Below are 25,812 nucleotides of genomic sequence, written 5' to 3'. Positions count from 1 at the left end.
TACTAAATGTATAAAAAAAAAAAATAAGCCGGGCGCGGTGGCGGGCGCCTGTAGTCCCAGCTACTCGGAGAGGCTGAGGCAGGAGAATGGCGTGAACCCGGGAGGCAGAGCTTGCAGTGAGCCGAGACTGCGCCACTGCACTCCAGCCTGGGCGACAGAGCAAGACTCCGTCTCAAAAAAAAAAAAAAAAAAAAAAAAAAAAATTTAAGTAGAGACATGGAAAATATAAAAAGGACCCAAAATGAATTTATAGATATAAAACTACAATGTGTGATGAAAAATAAATGCTTACACATATTTTACTTAGAGAAGAAAATATGTGAACTTGGATATATAACAATAGTAACTATGTAAAATGAAACACTGAAAGAAAAGAGAATTTTTTTTTTATTTTGAGACAGAGCCTTGCCCTGTCACCCAGGCTGAAGTGCAGTGGTCCAGTCATAGTTCACTGCAGCCTCAATCTCCTGGGCTCAAGTGGTCCTTCCACCTCAGCCTCCTGAGTAGCTAGGATCACAGGCATGAGCCACCACACCCGGCTAATTTTTTTTTTTTTTTTTTTTTTGTACAGACGTTGTCTCTCTGTGTTGCCCAGACTGATCTCAAACTCCTGGGCTCAAGCTATTCTCCTGCCTTGGCCTCCCAAAGTGCTGGGATTACAGACATGAGCCACCATACCCCGCCTGAGAATTTTAAAAAATAATCAGAGCATTACTGACATGTGGGACAGTTTTAAGCAGCCTAATGTACATGTAATTGGAATCCCTGAAAAAGAGAAAAGGAGGAGGAGGAAGTAACCAAATTACTTAAAACCAATGATAAAGAGAAAAAAGCAGCCAGATAAAAAAAAGACATATTATATACAGAGGAACAAAGATAGGGTTGACAACAGATTTCTCACAATGAAAATGAAAAGGCAATGGGGCAATTTCTTTAAATTATTGAAAGAAAAATACTTTCACTATCCTCAGTGAAAACAGCTTTAAAAATGAAGATCAAATAAAGACTTTTCAGGCATTCAAAAATGAAGGAATTTATCATCAGCAGATTCACACTTAGAAAAATGTTAAAGGAAGTCCTTCAGCCAGAAGGAAAATGATATCACATGGAAATATGGATCTAAACAAAGGAATGAAGATTACTGGAAATGATAGCTACATGGGTAAATATGTAAGTTTTTAAAACTTTAAAATTTTTTTCAAAGATCACTGACTTTTTAAATGAAAACTATAACAAGATAAAATGGAATAATAAAAATATTAAATTGATACAGAAAAAAAGGAAAAAAAACCTTCTCATTAGAAACTGTGCAAACCAGAAGACAATAGAATAACATCTTCAAAAAGCTGAAGGAAAAACTGTCAACATAGAATTTTATATTCAGAGGAAATAAAAATAAAGGTGAAATAAAGACCTTTCAGATGAACCAAAGCTGAGAGAATTCATCACCAAAAGACCTATACAACAATATATATTAAAAGAAGCTCTTCAGGCAGAAGCAAAATTATACCATACAGAAACAAGGATGTCACAAAGGAATGGAAAGTACTTGAAATGGCATATAAAATTTGTTTTTCTCGTAACAATATATTGCAAGGTTTATATTTTATATATGGAGAAAAAAATGCATTACAGCAATAGCAAAAAGGATAAGTGGATGAATGAAAGGGTAGTGTTGTAAAGTTCCAACAATATATGCGGAGTGGTATAGTATTTGAAGGTAGACTGTGATAAGCTAAAGATAGATATTGCAAATCTTAGAGCAAGACTAAAATATAAAACAAAGAGATAGAGTGGGTAATCCTAATGTGGAAATAAGTGGAACTGTAAAAAAATTCAATGGAAGAGGAAAAAAGGAACAAAGAACCAATGGAACAAATGAAAAACAAATGGCAAGATATGGTAGCTGTAAACCCAGCTATCTTGATAATTATATCTACCAATGAAAAGAGAGAAATTGTCGGACTGGATTTTTTAAAAAAGCAAGGACCAACTATGCGCTATTCACATCTGACTTTAAATATAAAGACTGAGAAAGGTTAAAAGTAAAGTGATGGAAGAAAGATATACTATGCAAGCATTAATCATAAGAAACCTGAAGTAAATATTAATATCACACAAGGTAGAATTCTGCAGAAGGAATTTTAACAGGAAGCAGGAAGCTTCATAATGATAAAAACATCAATTCATAAAGAAGACATGAAGATCATGTGTATAGACTTAAAAACAGAGCATAAAAGTACATGAAGCAAAAGATGATAAAACTTAAAGGAAAAATTGCAAATCCACAATTGGAGATTTCAGTACTTCTCCCTTGGTAATTTATAGAACAAGTAGACTGAAAATCAGTAGGGATAAGGACTTAATGCTGTCAAACTGACTTAACCTAATTGACATGTATGTAGCACTGCAACCAAGTGCAGAATACAAATTCTTTCCAAATGCCATGGAATATTCACCAAACTAGACCAATATGGTGGGTCATAAAGCAAATCTCAATTAATTTAGAGAGATGAAATCATATGGAGTATGTTCTCTGTTGACAATAGAATTAAATTATATATATAAATTAAATATATATATTAAATATATATATAAATTAAATATATATATTAAATATATATATAAATTAAATATATATATTAAATATATATATAAATTAAATATATATATTATATATATAAATTAAATATATATATATTAAATATATATATAAATTAAATATATATATAAATTAAATATATATATATTAAATATATATATATAAATTTTTTTTTTTTTTTGAGACAGAGTCTCACTCTGTCCCCCAGGCTGGAGTGCAGTGGCACAACCTCAGCTCACTGCAACCTGTGCCTCCCAGGTTCAAATGATTCTCATGCCTCAGCCTCCCAAGTAGCTAGGATTACAGGTGCCTGCCACCATACCTGGCTAATTTTTTGTATTTTTAGTAAAGACAGAGTTTCGCCATGTTGGTCAGGTTGGTCTCAAACTCCTGACCTCAGCCTCGGCCTCCCAAAGTGCTGGGATTACAGGTGTGAGCCACTGTGCCTGGCCAAATTAAATTATAAATTAATTACAGATAGCTAACTAGAATGTACCCAATACTTGGAAGTTAGCATATTACTAATAACCAAAAGACCAAGAAGTCACAAAGGAAGTTATAAAATGTCTTGAACTGAATGAAAATTAAATCACCACTTACCAGAATTTGTGAGTTGTAGCTAAAATAATGTCTAGAGAAAAAATTTTTAGCTTTAAATGCTTATCAAAGAAGGTCTAAAATCAATTAATGTGAAACAAAAAGAACTTGAAGAAATAAAAAATGTGCTCAAGTGATTCTCCCACCTCAGCCTCCTGAGTAGCTGAGACTACAGGTGTACAACACCATGTCTGGCTAATTTTTAAATTCTTTTTAGAGGCAAGGTCTCACTATGTTGCCCAGGCTGATTTCAAACTCCTGGACTCAAGTGATCCACCTGCCTTGGCCTCCCAAAGTGCTGGGATTACAGGCATGAGCCACTGTGCCCAGCCCAGTTTTTTTTATTTTATTCTTTCCCACTTGGTGTCATCAGCCCCATGACCAGTCTTTGACTTCTCTTTGGTCATTTTTACATCAAGGAAGCCAATTTTATCATCCATCATGAGTCTTGACATGGTGAATCAATTCAGAATGGTTACTAAAGGAAAATGGTTTCTTGCAATGTCTTTATAATCGATTGAAGACGTTAGTAACCCGGGGAATAATCACCAACTAAAACTGAGTCGGAGAAAACTAAGGAGGCAAACAACACGGGCCAGAATAAACCGTTTCTTGTGTGCAAACAATGTAAGTGTTGTGACTTGACATTTCTCGAGGAATTGCTTTGGCTGTGATTTTACTTTGAAACTTGTAGTATTCTGTGGAAATTAAGAAAAATGTTCTGTATCTTAAGTCAGCTTGGTTCTCCTGACACTAGGTTAATTCATTGGTTTAACCCATTGTTTTTTTTGTTTTTGTTTTTGTTTTTTGAGACGGTCTTACTCTGTCACCCAGGCAGGAGTACAGCGGTGTGATCTTGGCTCACTGCAACCTCTAACACCGGGGTTCAAATGATCCACTCTCCTCAGCCTTCTGAGAGTAGCTGGGACTACAGGTGTGCACCACCACGCCTGGCTAATTTTTGTAATTTTTGGAGAGACGAGGTTTCACTGTGTTGCCCAGGCTGGTCTCAAACTCAGCTCAAGCAATCCGCCCACCTTAGTCTCCTAAAGTGCTGGGATTACAGGCATGAGCCACCGTGCCCTACTTAACCCATGGTTACATAGTGCCAATCATCTATTTCAGGACTTCTGGTATGTGTTAAAGACCCAGTCATAAATGAAATGTAGTTCTTACCTTCAGGGAGCTTTCAGTCCACTTCAAGAGATAGATATAAACTAGATAAGAGAATGTACAACATGGAAAGGACCATAATAAAAATTTAAATTAAGTGCCATGGGATCCCATATGAGAGAATAACTTTGCTTAGGTAATGTAGAAAGTAAAATTTAAGCTAATTCTGAAAGAATGAATAGAGATTTTCCAAATAGAGCAGGTTAGTAGAAAAAAGCATTCTCGGCAGAGGAAGTAGCATGAAAAGGCCTTATGGTTTCTAGTTATGGCAAAAAGTTCTATGAACCTGGAAGGTAGAGTATAAAGGGAACAGAAGATCAGGTTACAGAAATAGGGTGTGTACTGGTTATCTACTGCTCCGTAACAAACCACCCAAAAATATAGGGACCTAAAGCAACAGCCATTTTATTTGTTTATGATTTGATGAGTGAGTTAGCATTTTGTGCTGAGCTCAGCTGAGTACCTCCCCTACTGGTCTCACTTGGGGTACTCATATGGGTACAGTCATTTGGATGTTAGATGGGAAACAACTTGTCCCCGTATTCACACAGTCTAACTGGGCCTCCTCACATGGCAACACCATGCACTAAGCCAGTAAGAACCTATAAGACAGAAGCAGGCCAGGTGTTGTCACACCTGTAATTCCAAAACTTTGGGAGGCCAAGGCGGGTGGATCACTTGAGGTAAGAGTTAAGATCAGCCTGGCCAACATGGTGAAACCCCGTCTCTACTAAAAATATAAAAATTAGCTGGGCATGGTGGTGTGCACCTGTAATCCCAGCTACTCAGGAGGTTGAGTCAGGAGAATCGCTTGAACCCGGAAGGCGGATGCTGCAGTGAGCCGTGATCACACCACTGCACTCCAGTCTGGGCGACAGAGTGAGACTCTGTCTTAAAAAAGACAAAAGCAGCAAAAGCAGAACCCCTTGAAGCCTGGGAATTCACACATTCCTTGAAGGCTTGGAATTCACGCATTGTCACTTCTGCCATATTCTGCAGAGTAAGTCACATGGTTAAAATAAGTCACGTGGCTAGCCCAGATTCAAGGGGTGGGAAAATGGATTCTACTTGATCGGAGAAGCAGCAAAGTCTCGTTGCCAAAGGGTGTGTGTACAGGGAGGGGAATTGTAGCTGTCTTCTCATACTGTCAGAAGCAGATTGTGAAGACTTGCATACAAAGTAAACAGTTTGGAATTTATCCCAACGGCACAGGAAACTATCAAAGATTTGCTTTTTGGTTTTTGTTGAAAGCACTAACATAAAAAATAAGATTTTCTACTCAGCACCCCTTATTCAGGAACGGTTCCTCTCTTGTAATCTGCATGGTTATTGCAGAAACCATCACATTAGGAGAATGGATAGAATGGACTACCTTTTGGCAAGTTGTTTAGATTAGGGCCAATCAGAATCCTTCTTTCTGGTGTTTTTCTCCTGAAAATGAGAGTTGGTCTTTTGCTAAGCCTGAAGCTTTAAGATGTAAATTTGGGGGAGTGCTAGGTGGCTGTGCTTGCAGCTCTGTGAAAAAAAGCCACTCCACACAAAGAAGCAGAGATGAAAGATGAGAATCCTGACAGCCTTGGAGTCCACTCGTTCTGATATCCCTCTGCCTCAGCTTCAGGTTTGGTTTGTCTCTTGCAACCAAAGGAGTCTCAACTACTATGAAGAGAGCTTACCAGCTGCAAGTAGGGAGTTGCAAGTGACAACATAAAAATCCAAAGCCAGCTTTGTTTTATTGCAATGGTTACTGGCAAGTTATTTTAGCTGGTTGTCGCTGGTATATAAGAAAAGCTGTTTTTCTTATACTTTGCAGACAACTAACCTACTTTGATTGCTTTTCAGCTGAATCTCTTGGGGTTTCCTAGACCAACAACCAGATTATCAGAAAGCAATTATATTTTGTCTTTTTCCTTTCCCACATACATACATATGTATGTTTGTGTATATATAAATTCTTTTTCTTGTCTTATCTGGTTGGTTAGAACTTCCAGAACAGTATTATACAATAACAGTGATATTCAGTAAGCTCTTCCTGTTCCTGACTTTATAAGAAAGATTCGAATGTTTTCATTGTGGGTACAGTTTTTCTAGCTCTTGCCTGTAAATTACACTTCATCGTAGTAAGAGGATCTTTTTCTTCCTATCTGAATTTGAATTTGAATTTTTAAAAATTTGTAATGGATGTTACATTTTTTTCAAATACTTTTCAAGTATGTATAAGTTCATATTACTTTTTGCTTTAATGTGTGAATGTCAATTATATTAAAATATTTATTAAGATGGAATCATTTCGTGTTCACTTCAGGAGTCAAACACTTCCCATGATGCCCACAGGATAGGTTCGATGCCTCTCTGTGTCTTCCCATAATGCATTGATTGTATTGTCATTAATCCATTCATCCAACAAAAACTCATGACACTCCTCTATAAAATAAAAAAAGAGATTGAATCATTTTTACATCCTACAATAATCCCCCCTTGTTTTGATGCAGTATTGCTGTACTGCAATCCTAAATTTAACTTGATAAGGCAGGTGTAACCAAACACAGGTGCAGCTGCTCACCACTTGCAAAGCCAGTAACAAATATGAGATGCAGTGAAAGGAAAGTGACTTTCTTCCAGAGCTAGCAATGGGGAAATGGCCAAGGCTAGTGCCTTAAAGAAACCATTTTCAACTTTGGCTGGAGAGAGAGGCTTAAAAAGGGAACTTGGAATGGGAGGCATGCGGGAGTGTTGCTGGCCACAAGGTCTCTGTGTCTTGTTCCAGTGGCTATCTTGACTCGTGGTCCACCTGGAGCATGGTGGCCTCATCTCAACAATAGCTGGGTTGTTGACAAACGGCCTTGAGGTAATCTCTGGAATTTTGCAACTGGGTCTCCAGGCCTGGTTTGTCTCCACATTAGCCCTGGAACTTCTAAGTAAGCACGTAGTTAGATAAGTGTGCCTAGTGTAAGTTGAAGAAGTACATAATTAGATAAATGTGCATGATGTAAGGGAGTGTCTGGTGGGAAAGGAGGGAAACAAAGGGTTTTAAGGTACATTTCAAGGCTACATTCTGAGGCTAAGAAGGAAAGGAAAAGAAAACTTTACAGTGCATTTTAGCTGGGCCCAGTGGCTTAAGCCCATAATCCCAGCACTTTGGGAGGCCTAGGCGGGCGGATCGCTTGAGGTCAAGAGTTTGAGACCGGCCTGGCCAACACGGTGAAACCCCGTCTCTACTAAAAAATACAAAAATTAGCCGGGTGTGGTGGCACACACCTGTAGTCCCAGCTACTCGGGAGGCTGAGGCAGGAGAATCACTTGAACCCAGGAGGTGAGGCTGCAGTGAGCTGAGATCATGCCTCTGCACTCCAGCCTGAGCAACAGAGTGAGACTCTGTCTCAAAAAAAAAAAAAAAAGCATTTCAAGGCTGGGATACCTGGTTACACAGGCAGTCCTTGTTTTGAGAGGTACCCTATGAACTGGAATCTGTGTGTCAGAGCCATGCCCTCGCTGTGGGTGGTACTAATGTGTATACATTCTATTTAACCTAATAACATGCAAAATGAAAATTGCTTGTATTTTACTTCAGGGAGTTTATATACTTTGGGTTTTAATGTAATATTGGTCAGATTTGGGTTAGAAAAAAATGAAGAGCCTTTCTGTCTTTTTCTATGCTCTGAAACTATTTAAATGAAAAAGAAAAGCTGAACTGATTCCATAAAGGCATCCCTTTAGGAACAATATACATCTTTGACAATCATTTCACACTCTTTGGGGCTATTCAGATCCTTTACCTTTTATTGAACCCATTTTAGTAATTATATTTTGCTAGACAATTGTTCAAGTTATCTAGATTTTCATATTAATATGTATAAAGTATGTGATGTTCTTTCATATTCTTTACTCTCTTCATTTTCTGTATAGTCTTTCTTATTCCTAATATGGTTTAGGTGTATACACACTTCCTTTCCTCCTTTCTCACTCTCTTTGTAAAGTCAGACCTGCTAGAAGTTTGTCGATTTTATAGGTCTTTTCAAAGATTACATTTTTATCTATCCCAATTTATTTCTTTTCTAGTCCATTAATTTATTTTTTTATTTTTATTGATTAGCTCTACTTTTTTTTGAGACAGAGTCTTGCTCTGTTGCCCAGGCTGGAGTGCAGTGGCATGATCTGAGTTCAGTCCAATCTCTGCCTCACAGGTTCAAGCGATTCTCCTGCCTCAGCCTCCCAGGTAGCTGGGACTGGACTACAGGTGCACACCACCATGCCCGGCTAATTTTTATATTTGTTTAGTAGAGAAGGGGTTTCGCCATGTTGGCCAGGCTGGTCTTAAACTGACCTCAAGTGATCCTCCTGCCTCAGCCTCCCAAAGTGCTGAGATTACAGGCATGAGCCACTATGCCCAACCCCACTCTACAATTTTTGAGTTTAGTTTACTTTTTCTAGCTTTCTGAGTTGAATAATCAGTTTGCTTATTCTCAATAAAGTTTTCTAACAACGTCATTCAAAACTATGATGTATATTTATTATGTATATTTAGCAATATCTCATACATTTTGACATATAATGTTTTCAGTTCAGTTAATTTTTAATCTATAGTTCAGCTTTTATTTTCGCCTTAATTAAGGGCTATTAGAAGAAGGAATGTTAACTGTCCAGTGTCTACTCAATAAGAAAGAAATTTTATTGGGACTTTCTAATTGTCCTAGAATATGTATGCAGCTTGAATAGACCATGAGCAAGGGCTGGTTTGCCCTTCATAGTTCCATCTTGAAAATAAAGCTTTCTTAATAACCAAGCTCTTCCTTCTCTTCCACCTCTCTCTAAATAAGGAGTTCATTCTGTCAAGACAGTCATTAACTTTTTCTTTTTCTTTTTTTTTTTTTGAGACGGAGTTTCGCTCTTGTCACCCAGGCTGGAGTGCAGTGGCGCAATCTCGGCTCACTGCGACCTCCGCCTTCCCGATTTAAGCAATTCTCCTGCCTCAGCCTCCCAAGTAGCTGGGACTACAGGCACACACAACCATGCCCAGCTAATTTTGTATTTTTAGCAGAGATGGGGTTTCACCATGTTGGCCAGGCTGGTCTTGAACTCCTGACTTCAGGTGATCTGCCCACCTTGGCCTAAGTGTTGGGATTACAGGCATGAGCCACCACGCCCAGCTTTTTCATATCTTTTAAACAAACAACTGATACTGAAAACCTGTGGCTCATTAAACCACAGCTATTTCAGGACCTATTCAGATAATTCAACTGAAAAATCAAGGCGCATTGATTTGCTGTGCAAAATGGACATATCAGATGTCTTTCCCTACAGCACTGTGTCTAGTAACCAGATGTTCTGTGCAGATATAAAGGAAATCAATGATGAAGTTATTCGGAGTTTGTTTAATTCAGGAATGTTTCAGAGAGTTTGGTTGAATTTTATTAAAGGAGAGGGAAGCAACTGATTTGCAAACAAAGAAAACCAAGGGCCTTCCAAGAGGAATAGTGAAAGTTACAAACAGCCAGTAATAATAATGTGTGTATGTATAGATGTATTTGCAGACACACATGTATATATGTGTATGGGGGGGTGTTCATTACTATTTACACGCCCTTTCACGGTCCTCTGCTTTAAGCATTACAGCCTTGGAGAGGGTATTGATTATGAGTTCTATTTTGCAGATTGAAATACTGAGGTTTAGGCCCGGAGTGGTGGCTGATGCCTGTAATCCCAGCACTTTGGGAGGCCAAGGCAGGCAGATCACGAGGTCAGGAGATCGAGACCATCCTGGCTAACACTGTGAAACCCCGTCTCTACAAAAAATACAAAAAATTAGCTGGGCGCGGTGGCGGGCGCCTGTGGTCCCAGCTACTCGGAAGGCTGAGGCAGGAGAATGGCGTCAACCTGGGAGGCGGAGCTTGCAGTGAGCAGAGATCGCACCACTGCACTCCAGCCTGGGCGACAGAGCGAGACTCTGTCTCAACAAAAAAGGAAAAAAAAGAAATTTGAGGTTTAAAGAGATTAGGTGGAGCCAAGTATGGAACCTAGATCTTCCAGCTTGAAATTCACTGTTCTTTCCATTATGTCCTGCTAAGGGGTCACAGAATATCCTCAACACAGCCCCTGGTGAGGATTAGAAGGAAGGAGGGGTCTGGCTGTGTGAGTGTCAAGTGTGTAACCTTCGTGTTTGTCTCATTTGAGATCCCTGCAGTGAAGTTGAACGAGCTGCTCGAGAACTTTTATGTCACCGTTAAGAAGAGCGACGGCTCAGACTTCCTGGCCACCTCGCTCCATGCTATTCGCCGAGGCCTGGACCGCATCCTGAAGAATGCAGGTGTCGGCTTTTCCATCACCAGCAGCACCTTCAGCTCCTCCACCAAGAAACTCAAGGAGAAGCTGTGGGTGCTGAGTAAGGCAGGCATGTCGGGCGCGCGTTCTCGCAACATCGTCTACTTCTCCCTTTCTGACGAGGAGGAGATGTGGCAGGCAGGGTGTCTGGGGGATGACAGCCCTATCACTCTCCTGTCCACTGTGGTTAAGTACAACAGCCAGTACCTGAACATGCGGACGCTGCAGGAGCATGCGGATCTGATGTACGGTGACATCGAGCTGCTCAAAGACCCCCAAAACCAGCCCTACTTTGCCCGGACAGACAGCGTCAAGCGGGAGAGTCGGAGCGGCTCCACCAGAGTGTGTCACGGGAAAATCTACCATGAGCATTCCCGGGGACACAAACAGTGCCCTTACTGCCTCCTCTACAAGTACATGTACATCCACCGGCCGCCCACCCAAATGGAGGCCAAGTCCCCCTTCTACCTGACTGCCAGGAAGGAGGCCACAGACATGGGCAGCGTGTGGTATGAGGAGCAGAGGATGGGGCTGCGCTCTCTTCGGGGAATTGTCCCAAACTTAGCCAAGAAGGTCAAGCTGGAAAACTGTGAGAACTTCACCTTTGTCTCGTTCACTCAGGTCTCCCGGAGGCTTGGCTCCCACAGCTGCTGCCAGTGAGCCCTCCCTGGGGTCTGGCCATGCCCTGTCACTTGCTCGGTGGGCTCTCCCTCGACCGGCCAGGGCTGGAGCAGCTGGAGCTCCTCGGAGGCAGGGGCTGACCAGGTGTGACCTCCTGGTCTGGCGGCTCTCCCCTGGTGTGGCCTGCTCTCCCTTTGACTTGGGGTTTGCTTTTTAAAATGAAACTAGATGAGTCTAAATCATTCGGATGGTTTATCCAAATGTGCGTCAACTTTGTTAGCTTTTAGAATCTAACACAATGTATAATTGCTACATACAAGAATGAGGAAATTCATTTTCTCTAGTGCCTTTCTAGCACAGATTTTCTCAAAAAAAACAAAAAAAAACAAAAAAAAAAGGAAACTGTTAAGTAGTCATTAAAAACAAAATCCCAGTAGCGCAGTAGCTTTAGAACATTAGGAAGACTGTACACTTTGTTGAATTACACTCACAATTAGGAAGTAGAGAGAGGCAGACACGTTCCCTATTTCCAGGAGACAGATTGCGCTTGACGCACCTTTGTTTTTTTGTTGGTGGATAAGGTGGTTCTGGAGGGCAGGCAGCCTTGTGTCCGGGAATATCCTCAAGCGACACTCGGTCATCTGACAAGGACTCGGGCTGCCGCCACGGCTCCCAGCAGCGGGAGGAACCCCATCTCGGCTGTCAATGGAGAGAATTTTATGATAAAAGATTCACGCACCGGAAGGGTGTCTGTGAGAACAAGGCTTCTAGTGAACTAGACAGTTTGTACCGTGAGGGAATTTATAGTAGTGAAGGAAAATGGCTTGGAAAAGCCAATCTGTGATCAAAATGTGAAAACCTCCTGAAGCAGAAGTGCCTATGTTTTATTTCTCAGCACCATGTGAGAGCTCGTTTGATTGGAAAATTTTTTGAGGTTTCTGTCTGTTCTTCGTGTCATCCCATTATTCTGTCAGCATATACCACTGGATCTATAAAACAACTAAAGGTAATTTTTAGTCTTAGCCAAGAAAAGCTAACCAAACAAGCTGCAAAAAACATAGATCCCCAAACTTTCTTTATTAAAGAGCTTTGGAATATTTTTGTCAATGTATGACTTTTCAGCCACAATTAGATGTCATCATTTTAGGCTGGCACCAATGCTTGGGACACGATGATTTAGGCACCCCACCAGGTAAGCAAACTCAGCATTAAGGATGTAGTTATAAAATTAGCGCATCATGGTAGGTAATGCAGTTTGGAACCATTTCACTCAGGTAAAATGCAACCTGACCACATTATTTAAAAATTAGCAGAATTTTCTAATAACTACTCTGAGTGCAACAAGTGAAAAAGGAGCTCAAAGAGTGCTCATTAATAGTAACAATAATTTCTAGGGACCTTGACTTTGTATTTGAGGAAAATCTCGTGTAACTTTATTCCATTATGCTCCTAATATGCTTTCTAATCCCAAATTAAAACTCTAATACAAATTCATTTTGTAGAAGTCTTAAAATCAGTCCTCTTTCTTTTTAAAAATATTATTTTAGTATTTATTTTAATTAATTGGTTTCTTAAAAAATCATATACTAGTCATTGAAATATGTAATACTTCCTTTACCGGAGAAGACCCAACCAATGCTGCCTTAAGATTTAATGTTATTCCCTTTTTAGTCACTGTGCATTTATAAGTTTGTTTACTAGTTGACCTTTCCTGAATAGAGATTAGTTTTGGCATTTCTCCATCTGTATATAAATAACAAGTAATATTTAATCATCAGTGTATGACTTGATATCACATAATGTTCTGGTGTGGTTTCCTGTAGTGATCTTAGGGTTTTGATTTAAAAGAAATACACAAAACATTAGGTACAATTTCCTTTAGTTTGCTAAACACCCAAAGGATATTTTGTTTTGTTGGTTCTGCACTTAAACTGAAATACAACCTATGTGAACTATTGGGCAAAGCCTGCAGCCTAATTAAGTAAAACCTCCATTTTTATTTGAATAGATTCAAGAAGAAATTGCCGTTAGGAATCACTGGGATCTTTTCAGATTTTGACCTTTTCAAAGGTAGCAATAACTACTCCAGAGGTTATAATCTTTCTCTTGATAGCGGCTTTTCATCAGCTAAATAATCATCTCTGCCTCAAATGTGTTGCCTATCACCTAGTTGATGTTCCATAAAATCTCTGGGTTCTGAAGTGAATTATTATAATTAATAATCAGGAGGGCGAATCTTCAGTGGCATCTGATGGAATGAAAGAACTGTGTCTGAGCAGCCTAAAAGCTGTTTATGACATGCCACCTTGGGGAACAAGAGTGAGAAAGAAAACACAGTCATCAAGTGCCAGTGTGTGCCACCCATTGTACTAGGTACTTTATTATGCATTTATGTATATGTATGTGTGTGTCTGTGTATACACACAAACATATACATAAATGTTCACACACACACACACACACACACAATATGTGGTTAAGCCTGGTAAGCCTGCTAAAATGGCAAAGCGGCCTGGCGCGTGGCTCACGCCTATAATCCCAGCACTTTGGGAGGCAAAGGTGGGCGGATCATTTGAGGTTAGGAGTTCAAGATCAACCTGACCAACATGGTGAAACCCCGTCTGTACTAAATACAAAAATTAGCCGGGCCTGGTGGCAGGTGTCTGTAATCCCAGCTACTTGAGAGGCTGAAGCAGGAGAATTGCTTGAACCTGGGAGGCGGAGGTTGCAGTGAGCCAAGACCACACCATTGCACTCCAGCCTGGGCAACAAAGTTAGACTCCATCTCAAAAAAATGAATAAAATGGTAAAGCACTTGTCCATGTGTTTGGCCAAAGCCGTCCTCCAAGGTCTGAAGGGGGCCAGAGAAGCAGTCCTCATTGGTGTTCTAAGGCAGTTGTTCTGGCTTCCAGTCAGCTCTAAACCTTACCTTCTGGGGACTCCAGGATTTTCTGCTCTTGGCCTAATGCAAGAGAAAGGAGAATCCCCAGAGAAAGAAGTGGGGAGGTAAAGAGCATTTTCTGCACTTACCTTTGGGTTTTTTGTGCTCCCAAGCAGAAATAAATATCAAAAATTCACAAGTTTACTTAAGCACAAGTTGCCCCTGGGCTCTGTGTCAGAGCTGGTGGTACTATAGGTGTTATGAGAGGACCCATAGAGTGTCCTTCGGGTGAGCTGTTGTCCACAGCACCTTTCATATCTGCCCTAAAGTGAGCCGTACTTTCTGGCTATCCACCCCCCTCCCACACCACCCAGAATCTAAGCAGACTCCCTGTTGGAAGCTTACTCTGGCACAGAAGCTAGGATGTCACCTTAAAGGGTATGATTCAATTGAATATAAAGAGTTTAGTGCAGTACCAGGCACATCATAAGCACGCAATAAATGTTAGCCAGCTTAGTTATAACTTTTGGTAATAATATTATTTAACTAATTTGCATTATACCACTTATTTCTTCCATTATGGAGATTCTGTCTCCCTTAAACTGTTAAACTTGAAGAAGAAACCAAACATGATAATCTGGTCAAGTTAACACATTTTCACCCATGAATTCTACCTCCAACACAACCAAGCTCTGATACCTCAGATATAAGCAAAAACAAGTGAAGGAAGAACAGAAAAGCCTTGTGGGGCTTCATGAGAAGGTTTTTCCATTGTTTAGTGTGTTTGCAAAAAGAAATTTTATGGAAGTACGTAACCAAAGCTGTGAAAGAAGGGTCTCCTTGGTCATGTGGCATTTTCCAGCTTTCCTTGGATTTTATGCTACATTAATTTGCCCTGGCTGATAAATGGTGTTTGAAGAAATGTGAAATTTGGTTACTTTGATTTTTATTTTAATTCAAGCTTATTAAAAGCATCAAGCATTATATGCCACACTCAGCATTTTCATAGACATAGTCATTAGGAGAATCTGGACAAAGTAATACTCTTGTAGAAACGGAAGCATCTTGCTGTACTTGAAAGATAACTAGACTCGGAGCTACTTCACTCCTCACGTGGGCAAGTGCCGATATCACTTTGCTTAGCTATAAAGTGTCATCAGTGGGATGGATCGTCCCCACGGTGAACCGTGTTACACTTCTGCAATTCCACAAGGTCATATAATTAGGAAGTGGCAGAGCTAGGACACAAAATTCCTAATTCCTGAAGGAATTCCTAATTCCTGAAGATAGTTAATCTCTTAATTTAGTGCTTCTCACTATATTGGGATGCCTTCTTTAGGAATAAGACTTTCCTTTAATTTTCAAGTTCCACAACTTCTAAAATTATTTTGCTGTCTCGAAGCAGCAGAATATTGATCATTTTTCTCAGTTTAGGCTAACACAGTCCACACCTTTACCACTTTAAAATAAAGTAACAGAATGCTTAAATATTATCCTTATCAAACATCCGTCACTTTGTTGCTTTTATGAGATGTAGATTGCTTAAAACTTTTGAGCTAGTAGCCAGTTACCTTTAAGCATCAATGAATGCAAACAGTGAAGACCTCAAAGAAGAGTTACCTCATTTTCTCTACATGATCTCCAATGTAGTCTCAGATAAGGCCCATACATAGTTAAAAGCTGGTAACAGCTCTGAACAGAAGTATGTATTAAAGGTTTCAAACTTGTATATATTTTTGAATGCTTTTGTTTTTGGAGTGAATTTTTAATACTCTGTGTTAAAAGAAAAACATTCCATCATGTGGGCAGTGTTCCTAAGTAAAAATCTTTGTTGCATTTTCCCATATAAATGAATCACCCTTATTAAAACAGGAGGAGGGAGGGATTCGTGGTGACCTACCGCTGCCCTCCCTTTCCAAGAGAAGAGGAGGCCATGGGGTATGATAACTAAATGAACATCTCTGGAAGTTCCTCCATCTGATATGTGTATTCTGACATAACAGAATTTCCTAGACTTCTTTGAGGAAGGCTGTCCATGCTTCAGGCAAAGTTTACCCATTATTATTATGATTTTGAATATTTCTTGTTCATTACAGTCGAGAAAATCTGCAGAAGTTCTCCATGTTCAGTGGTTGACCAGAATCCGATTGTTGCGCCCAATTAAAGAGCTTTATTATTTAGCGAATACAACTCATATGGAAGTTAATTATTTCAGGAAATACATAATAAGACCAAAAAAATCGCTGGATAATATGTAGATATATTTTAGTTCCATTACTATTAATAGCAATTAGATAACTCTCCCTCCCCCCATTGAGGTGAGAATGGGCTCCTAGATACTTGGTGGTCAATATAACTGATTTGATTAACTTGCATTTAACTGTGGTTATTGTTACATCTACTGATTTGTTCAAATAAAAATTTCTAGAAGGCTCAGATTTGACTAACACTGTGTTACGTGCTTTCTCACAGCTGCCATATATTCTCATGTAATTTTTACAACCGCTCTACAAGGTATGTCTAATTATTTCCATTTTACTTATTGAGAATCTAGGCTCAGAGGAGTTAAAATTCCAAAAATCTCACCGATAAGTTGGAGAATTTAAGTTTATAAGTTGGAGAATGCAGGTTTTCTGACTCCAGTTCTCGTGCTCAGTCCATGAGACAAAACTGCCTCCTGGAGGCCATGGAAGTCCATTAACTTTAAGAAAATTAAACACGGTTTTGGTTTGTTTGGCAAATATTTCATCTCTCAAGCCATACTGTGTCACCCCTCCATGTATTCTCTTACTGAATGATTGCTCACTTGGGAACTTAATCGTTCCTGGAAAGCCTGGCGGTTCCCCAGTATTTTCTGCCTACTGAGAACCTTCTGTCTTTATCCAATAAGTAATTTATATTACCTGTCATCTGCCTTAAAGGGCAGATGGTCATGTGAATTTATTCTAATAAAAGTTAGTTTACAAGCTGCACCTGTTTTGACATTGGACTCACTGCTTAAAAAGTAAAGGAGTTCCTAACTTACGCCACAATTACATGCTCAGGTTTTTTACTTTTGGTCAGAGGATTTTTATAATCTGTAGGCTATAGCACTGTCATAGAAAAATATACCTTTTTTTTTTTTTGAGACTCAGGAGTCTCACTCTGTTGCCCAGGCTGGAGTGCAGTGGTGCAATCTCGGCTCACTGCAATCTCTGCCTCCCAGGTTCAAGCTATCCTCCCGCCTCAGTCTCCCAAGTAGCTGGGATTACAAGCGTGTGCCACCACGCTCGGCTAATTTTTGTATTTTTAGTGGAGATGGGGTTTCATCATGTTGGCCAGGCTGGTCTTGAACTCCTGACCTCAGTGATCCACCTGCCTTGGCCTCCCAAAGTGGAAAAATATACTTATTTACTTGCTTGTTTTCTGTTCTTTTTTCCTTTATCAGGGTATATTTATTTTCTGTTTTGAGACTTATAAAGCAATAGGTTATATGAAACTCTGAGATCATCTAGTCAAATGCCCCCATTTTATCAATAAGGAAATTTAAGGCCGGAGATATTAAAGGGCCCATCCAAGATCAGCTGAACAATAAGTAATAGATTCAGGACTAGAGAGTTAGTCCAGAACTCTCTCCTCCATATCATAGCCGGGAAGATTTAGATTTTTAAAAATTAATAGAACTGCATCTGGCAAAGTGACATGCGGCTCACAGAAGACCCTAGTGAGCTTCTTGTACCTTCCCAGAAAAACCCAGAAGGCCAAATCTCAAAATCTAGAATCTAGAAGGAATTGATGTAATTTATGAGGCATGTGGAGGTAGCTTGGGGCTAAAGTTTCCAGGTAGCTCAGTTCCTGGCTTACTTCATGAAACAGGCCCTGTGAAATTAAAAACATGAAAGCTAGTTAGTACTTGTCCTCTTCCCCAATCATGTCTGTCACCTTACTCGGAGTCAGAGCTCCTGAGCCGGAGAAATTCTAGCTAATGCTCGTAACCACTATTACACCGGGAAGAGAAAAAGTTCGTATCCACCCTCTCTTCTTTCTCCCAACCCACTTCCTCTTCATTCAATCCCACATAAGTCTTAGAGCTAAAACATGAGCAGAAAGCAGAGAAGGACTGTTAGACCTATGGTGGCAACCCGAGAATAAAGCCCTTTAGGTGAAGGTAGAAACAATAAATACCTGAGTAGCAGAACACATGAATATTATGATTTTTTATGTATGATATTGGTTCAGAGATCCACAAAATCAGGCAATAGGAAGGAAAAGGATGCTGCTTCAATAGAAAAGTGGTAAACTAGAAATTGGACTTGGAAATATGTTCATCACCTTACCATTGACCTGGGATTTAACTAAAAAAGGGATTCAACAAACATTCACGTGAACAGGGTCTGGGAAGAAAAGACCACATTTAAGGATGAGTGTAGAGAAAAAAGTAAAATGAGGCATATAAAAAAGTCAATGGGCCAGGCGCGGTGGCTCACGCCTATAATCCAAGCAGTTTGGGAAGCCGAGGTGGGCAGATCATCTGAGGTCAGGAGTTTGAGACCAGCCTGGCCAACATGGCGAACACTGTCTCTACTAAAAATACAAATATTAACCGGGCATGGTAGCACATGCCTGTAATTCCAGCTACTCGGGAGGCTGAGGCGAGAGAATCGCTTGAACCCGGGAGGCGGAGGTTGCAGTGAGCAGAGATCGCACCACTGCACTCCAGCCTGGGCAACAGAGCGAGACTCCATCTCAAAAAAAAAAAAAAAAAAAAGTAACAAATTGCCTGTAAGAAAACCAAAGAGCATCTGGCTTCAGACTTCTGCTCTATAGCACCAAATGCCAGGAAACAACAGAGAATTGTGAAGGGGAAAAGTTGTGACTTTGGAATTTTATACATATTTTATATGTTAAGACACATAATTTTTTAGATATGATAACCATCCAGGAAATATATGAGCTGTGTAATAGTCTTACAAAGATAATAAGTTGTACAGCAACCTACAAGGCTTGATTTAAATAAAACAATGTTTGCTTAGTATCCTAATTTCAGTGGGCTCTGGGCTATTAAATACCAGGACATTATCCACTAGAGGAAGGGTATGTATGCTTTTGAATAGATAATATGGCTAGAAGCTACATATCTAAAAGCACCCGAAGTCCTCATATGAATAGGCTAAATTAATACAAGAATGTGTAATAAATGCCATACCACAGCATCATGTTTCTTCATTTTTATTACTGAAATAATGCATGATAATTATGGTATAAATAGAAAATTCAGGTATGTCTTTTACAAGTAAAATATAAATGGCGCTCGATTTTCCCCACCACATTTAAAACACTCTATCCTGAAAGAGTCCATTGCTTCCAAGTGAGAGAAGCCAAGGTGTCCCCCCCGCGTTGGGGGTGTAATAGCCTAGACTAGAGCTTGTAGACTGCAGCCCACGTGCTTCCCCATGCTCAAACGCAGAACTAAAAACAGGTACAAAATCAGAAAATTGCAGAATATACGTCTGTGTTTCAAAAAGCAATCAGGAAAAAAAAAAAAACTTGTTTTAGAATACAAATGCAAGAAAAGTTCAATTTCAACAGCAGAAAGATGGCTTGGGGCAATGAGGTGCTTTCCTTAGCTGTAATTGAAGTTTTATGGAACGCCGTTTAAATTCAGATATTAAGGAAATGAATGCAGTTTTTAAAATCTGAATTACTTCTGGAGTCTACAAGGTCAGTGTTAGAACTAAAGCTGGGTTGTTTTGTTTTTTCATTTGCTTGCACTGGAAGGCCTTGAAAACACACAGGAATGTAGAGTATCGCCAGCTCCGATGCTCAGTTTCTTCCTGGCAATAGAATGGTTTTATCTGTGCCCAAGTTTTTGCCAATTTAAACTCTAAATTTTCAATGACACCAGCATGTTTGCTTTAAATTTAGCAATAGAATAGGCAATGGATTGCTTTGTGTTTCCTTAGTTTTTCATTCTGAAACAGAGCAAAACATCTTCCCAAAGAGATGGAGAGAATCTCTTCTGGGTAGATTCCAAGTATAACCTGTCCCAGGGTCCTCTTGACTAGCTGTGACTAACAAGTCTGTTCAATTTAACTATTTAGATAAGAAGCGCAATGCTTTTATTTAAAAATTTAATATTTTCCATGGGGCTGTATTTTCCAAATAATAGCAACAGAACTGTCCTAATGTTTTCACTGTTCTGTAATTTTGTTTTAATGTAGAGGATACCCATAATTTCTTAACACTGGAAACATCATTCTGAACGATGTAGGAAGTGGTCAGTAACGTGAATGATGTTATTGTACCATCTCCAACTTCTTCTTTCTTCCCCCAGATGGTCGCACCTGTGCATACATCCCTGTGCATGCGGGGGCACATGAGTGGGAAAGCGGGTGTCACTCCTATTTTCTGTCCTAGAGTGTCAGCGTTGGAAGGGATTTTTTTGTTCATCCAGTCCAGCCCTCTAGTTGATAGTCCAGTAGTCTGTTAACAATTTGTAAGAGTCTGGGTTATATTTTAAAAGTTGTTGTTGTTGTTGTTTGGGTTCACTTATGTATATGCAGCTTGACTGTTCAACCCAGATTTTTAAACAATAAAAAAATTTAATATATACTTTCTGTTTTCTTAGCTTAGTTATTTTAACTTAATCAGCAGCATGTCTGGTTTCTGAATAGTTTTTTAGTGTCACATTCCTGGAGGTAATGTTTGTCTTTGTAGTTTGCGATGTTAGGACGTTATGAGAATTCCACAGCCATATTCTGTGCCTCTGAGCCAATCCTCTGGGTGAAATAGTTGTTCGAGCAGAGTTCCCTCTGGTTTTCTGACTTAGATTTGCCTCACTGGGCAGGCTTGAGGTCCCATTTTGGAAGGTATCACGGTGATTGTATATTGACCATTGTGTACATGCTGCTAATTAATGTTTTTCTGCTCCTTAAATGATTATTTATGGCTTTTGGAGACTACATTTAATTCTCAAAACTTTTAATGTGGAAATTTACTGTTCTGTATAGAGAGCAGTTAAAAAATAATTTCTAAGAAACTGTTTCTGAAAAATATTTCTTTTTTTTTTTTTTTTTTTGATGGAGTTTCTCTCTTGTTGCTCAGGCTGGAGTGCAATGGTGACATCTCTGCCTCCCGAGTTCAAGCAATTCTCCTGCCTCAGCCTCTCGAGTAGCTGGGACTACAGGCGCCCGCCACCAAACCTGGCTAATTTTTGTATTTTTAGTAGAGACAGGGTTTCACTATGTTGGCCAGGCTGGTCTCAAACTCCTGACCTCAAGTGATCTGCCCACCTCGGCCTCCCAACATAAGAAATCCACTTTTAAAAATTCTTGTACTCAATGTTTTTAAAGAGTTTATTTTTTGAGGTATGTTCTAAATTATTTAAGCATTTCCTTCAAAATAATCCAGAGGCATAGAGTACATGGAGGCATAGATGAAGTGCAAATTGGCCTTGAGCAGATAATTGTTAAATTATCTGTGATGAGTATGTGAGGGTTCATTACGCTTTTCCCTGTTCTTTCCTATATGTTTAAAATTTTCCATGAAGGAAAATGTAAAACGAAACAAAAAGCTCCTGTACTACAGATTCCACAAGCCTCCTCATCGATCTCACAGAACCACAGAATCTTCTAGCTAAAAGGAGAGACATGAGAAGATGATGCTGACAAGAGCAGATCGCAGGTGGATTTTCCAGGTGAGCACGCTGGGTGGTGCCAGTGACGATAAGAACCAGTGGAGTTGAAGCCGTTGCTTTGAACTTGGCCTCATTTGTACCGACCACAGGGTGGAGCCTGGGAACACATTCTCTCCCTTGAATGCAGACAGTAAGCAGATCTGTGGAAATCTTGGGGTTGATCCCATCAAGCCTAAGAGAACTGTAGTTATGACACCCAGACTGAGATGGGACCCAGTCACGCTGTGAAGATGGCAAACTGAGCCAGGAGGTCCAAGGGGCTGGAATGGCACATGGCCTTACCCTCCGCCTCTGGGACAAACGCTCCTGGGGAGCGCTAGTGGGGCATGAGGTAGATGCCTCAGGGACCCCGGGTGCCTGGCGTCCCCTCCCTCATTGATGTGTCACGACATTGCCTCCCCAGGCCTGAAGGGGTCTCGTGACCAATATGTCCTGGCGTATTTTAGAAGGTGTGTGTCCCCATCTTTCCACCCCTCCCCGCTACATTTCCTTTTCCTTCTCTTCCTTTCAGTTTCCCTGTTTTATTCCTTCTTCTGCCTAGAAGAGTTTTCATCACCATATTTCCTAGTTAGACACCAGGGACAGACATGAAAGACATTAAACAAGATGTATTTCAGCAATAAACAACATTCCTGTATTTCTCAGGGGATCCCAAAGAAATAAGGATGAGAAATAAAAATTCCTGCTGGGGTATTTACAGTGTACTCAGCTGCTGAAATGTTCAAAATGCAATCAAGGAAGTAATTTAGCACGTTTCTAATATACTTAGCTATGGCAATCATGTTGAAGAGTTTGGCCAGATTCAAAGAATGCAGTGAATCTTTTAGGACATTATTAAAGAATCTAAAGCCCACTGATAACAAATACATTTTTGACAGTTACTAGTTAATAAATATTTGTGCTTTGTTGTTGTGTGTCCTTGGATAATGGCCCAGAATTGAAAGGATATGATCTGACCTCCCCACTAGGCAGGGAAAACTACGTTTCAGATGTTTCCTTTTGTTCCATATTCTCAGTACATGTGCAGACTACTCTGTATAGGTCAGTACCATGGATTCCTCTTTCTTTTTTTTTTTTTTTTTTTTTTAAGGTGGAGTTTCGTTCTCGTTGCCCAGGCTGGAGTGCAATGGTGCGATCTCAGCTCAATGCAGCTTCTGCCTCCCAGGTTCAAGAGATTCTCCTGCCTCAGCCTCCCAGGTAGCTGCGATTACAGGCACCCGCCACCACGCCCAGCTAATGTTTTGTATTTTTAGTAGATACAAGGTTTCGCCGTGTTGGCCAGGGTGGTCTCGAATTCCTGACCTCAGGTGATCCACCTGCCTCGGCCTCCCAAAGTGCTGGGATTACAGGCGTGAGCCACCATGCCTGGCCGGATTCCTCTTGCTCTCTCATTACTTCTCAATGTAAACTATCCAGCCAGGGCACTGTCGCCCAAGGGTCAGTCATTTATGTAGTACCTTCACAATGTTTGTGATAACTGAGTCCACTTGTCCTATTATTTATTTGATATTTTCTTTAAATTGATTCATTTTTACTTGAATTTATATTAAGGCAAAGAATAAGAATATTAATACATACAAAGCACTTAAAACAATGCCTGACAGAGTAACTGTCTAGGAAAAATAGTAACTAGGCTGGGTGCGGTGACTCATGCCTGTAATCCCAACACTTTGGGAGGCTGAGGTAGGAGGATCACTTGAGCCCAGGAATTTGAGACCAGCCTCAGCAACATTGTGAGACCCCCATCTCCACAGAAAATTAAAAATTAGCCAGGTCTGGTGGCATGCATGTTTATTCCTAGCTACTCAGGAGGCTGAGATGGGAGGATTGCTTGAGCTGGGGAAGTTGAGGCTGCAGTGAACTGAGATCATACTGGTTCACTCCAGCCTGGGGGACAGAGTGAGACCCTGCCAAAAAAAAAAAAGAGAGAGAAGAAAAGGAAAGAAAGAATGAAAAGTAACTATTAGCTATGGTTATTATTTATATTACTATATAAATGCTATATTACTTGCAATAAATATAACTACATAACTATTAAAGTGTTTGCCCATATGGACTCCAAGAGTTACTTCTTAGCATCACCAGTGGCACTTTGGGAAATAGCTCCCCCGCTCCCTGAAATGATCTTCTCCTTGGTTTCCATGCGAGCTCAAGTATCAGTGTCTCCAGGTTTTTCTGCAGCATCTCTGGATTCTTTCTCTGGCTCCTCATGCTTTGACGCTTTCATTTATACGGATTCAATTTTATACGCGTTCTCAGGACAGTTTCGTCCACTTCCATGGCCTTAGCATAAGTAGACCTAGATTTTTTTTTCTTCAACTTTTAAGTTCAGGGGTACATGTGCAGGATGTGCAGGTTTGTTACATAGGTAGATGTGTGCCATGGTGGTTTGCTGCACAGATCGTCCCATCACCTATGTATTAAGCCCAGCATCCATTAGCTGTTCCTCCTGATGCTCTCTCTCCCTCCACCCCACCCCTGACAGGCCCCAGAATGTGTTGTCCCCACCATGTGTCCATGTGTTGTCATCATTGAGCTCCTGCTTCTAAGTGAGAACATACCATATTTGGTTTTCTGTTCCTGTGTTAGTTTGCTGAGGATAATGGCTTCCAGCTCTATCTATGTCCCTGCAAAGGACATGATCTTGTTCCTTTTTATGACTGCATAGTATTCCATGGTGTATAGGTACCACATTTTCTTTATCCAGTCTATCATTGATGGGCATTTAGGATGATTCCATGTCCTTGCTATTGTGAATAGTGTGCTGTAGTGGACATACGCATGCATGCATCTTTATAATAGAATAATTTATATTCCTTTGGGTATATACCCAGTAATGGGATTGCTGGGCCAAATGATATTTCTGCCTCTAGGTCTTTGAGGAATCGCCACACTGTCTTCCACAATGGTTGAACTAATTTACATTCCCACCAACAATGTAAAAGCGTTCCTTTTTCTCCACAACCTCACCAGCATCTGTTGTTTGACTTTTTAATAATAGCCATCCTGACTGGTGTGAGATGGTTTCTCATTGTGGCTTTGATTTGCATTTCTCTAATGATGAGTGAGGTTGAGCTTTTTTTCATGTTTATTGGCTGCATGTATGTCTTCTTTTAAGAAGTGTCTGTTCATGTCCTTTGCCTACTTTTTAATGGGGTTGTTTTTTTCTTGTAAATTTGTTTAAGTTCCTTGTAGATTCTGGATATTAGACCTTTGTCAGATGGATAGATTGCAAAAATTTTCTCCCATTCTGTAGGTTGTCTGTTTATTCCGAAGATAGTTTCTTTTGCTGTGCAGAAACACTGTAGTTTAATTAGATCCCATTTGTCAGTTTGTGTTTTGGTTGCAATTGCTTTTGGCATTTTTGTCATGAAATCTTTGTCCATGTCTATGTCTTGAATGGTATTGCCTAGATTTTCTTCTAGGGTTTTTATAGTTTTGGGTTTTACATTTAAGTCTTTATTCCATCTTGAGTTAATTTTTGTATATGGTGTAAGGAAGGGGTCTAGTTTCCATTTTCTGCATATGGCTAGCCAGTTCTCCCAGCACCATTTATTAAATAGAGAATCCTTTCCCCATTGCTTGTTTTTGTCAAGTTTGTCAAAGATCAGATGGTTGTAGGTGTGTGGTCTTATTTCTGAGCTCTCTATTCTGTTCCATTGTAGACCTAGATTTTCTAAATCTTTCTCAACTGGCCTTCTTCAGCTGAACCACAGAATGCAGAAAAAGACTTGAGGCCCTATTTTTTCAGTTCTTCAAGGAGAACTGGTACATAACTAGTACCATTCCAGATGCAGGGGAGAGACGCTCATTCATTCCAGACTGTGAAGCCTTGGGGCTTTCAGGCTTACTTCTCCAGTGGAACCCCAGTTGAAGCAGGCTCCTCAACCCCACACCCCACCCTGTCTTTCCTTCCTAAGGAAATGGCACCTGTTGCCCAAGCCAGAA

The 25,812-nt window shown here is 40.1% G+C and overlaps 1 protein-coding gene across 6 annotated transcripts in view; it reads left to right on the top strand.

The window, feature by feature from the left end:
* The window catches only part of KIAA1958 (KIAA1958 ortholog), a 184,777-nt gene extending 161,870 nt beyond the window's left edge, over positions 1 to 22,907 (top strand). For 2 of the 6 annotated variants that reach the window (XM_055271457.2, XM_055271456.2), the window contains one exon: positions 10,541 to 16,443. In XM_055271457.2, the coding sequence (XP_055127432.1) occupies positions 10,541 to 11,347 (807 nt within the window). In that variant the 3' untranslated portion in view covers positions 11,348 to 16,443. Of the gene's footprint in view, positions 1 to 571; positions 2,520 to 10,540; positions 16,444 to 16,661; positions 20,767 to 21,717 lie in introns of those variants that run through there. The other 4 variants (XM_055271460.2, XM_055271458.2, XM_055271459.2 and 1 more) reach the window with 4 other exon arrangements.
* The last annotated feature ends 2,905 nt before the right edge of the window (positions 22,908 to 25,812 follow it).

Source organism: Symphalangus syndactylus, chromosome 3 (assembly GCF_028878055.3).
Source record: "Symphalangus syndactylus isolate Jambi chromosome 3, NHGRI_mSymSyn1-v2.1_pri, whole genome shotgun sequence".
NCBI lineage: Eukaryota > Metazoa > Chordata > Mammalia > Primates > Hylobatidae > Symphalangus > Symphalangus syndactylus.
Note: the sequence above shows the minus strand (reverse complement) of the source record. Positions and strands in the feature narration are given on the sequence as shown.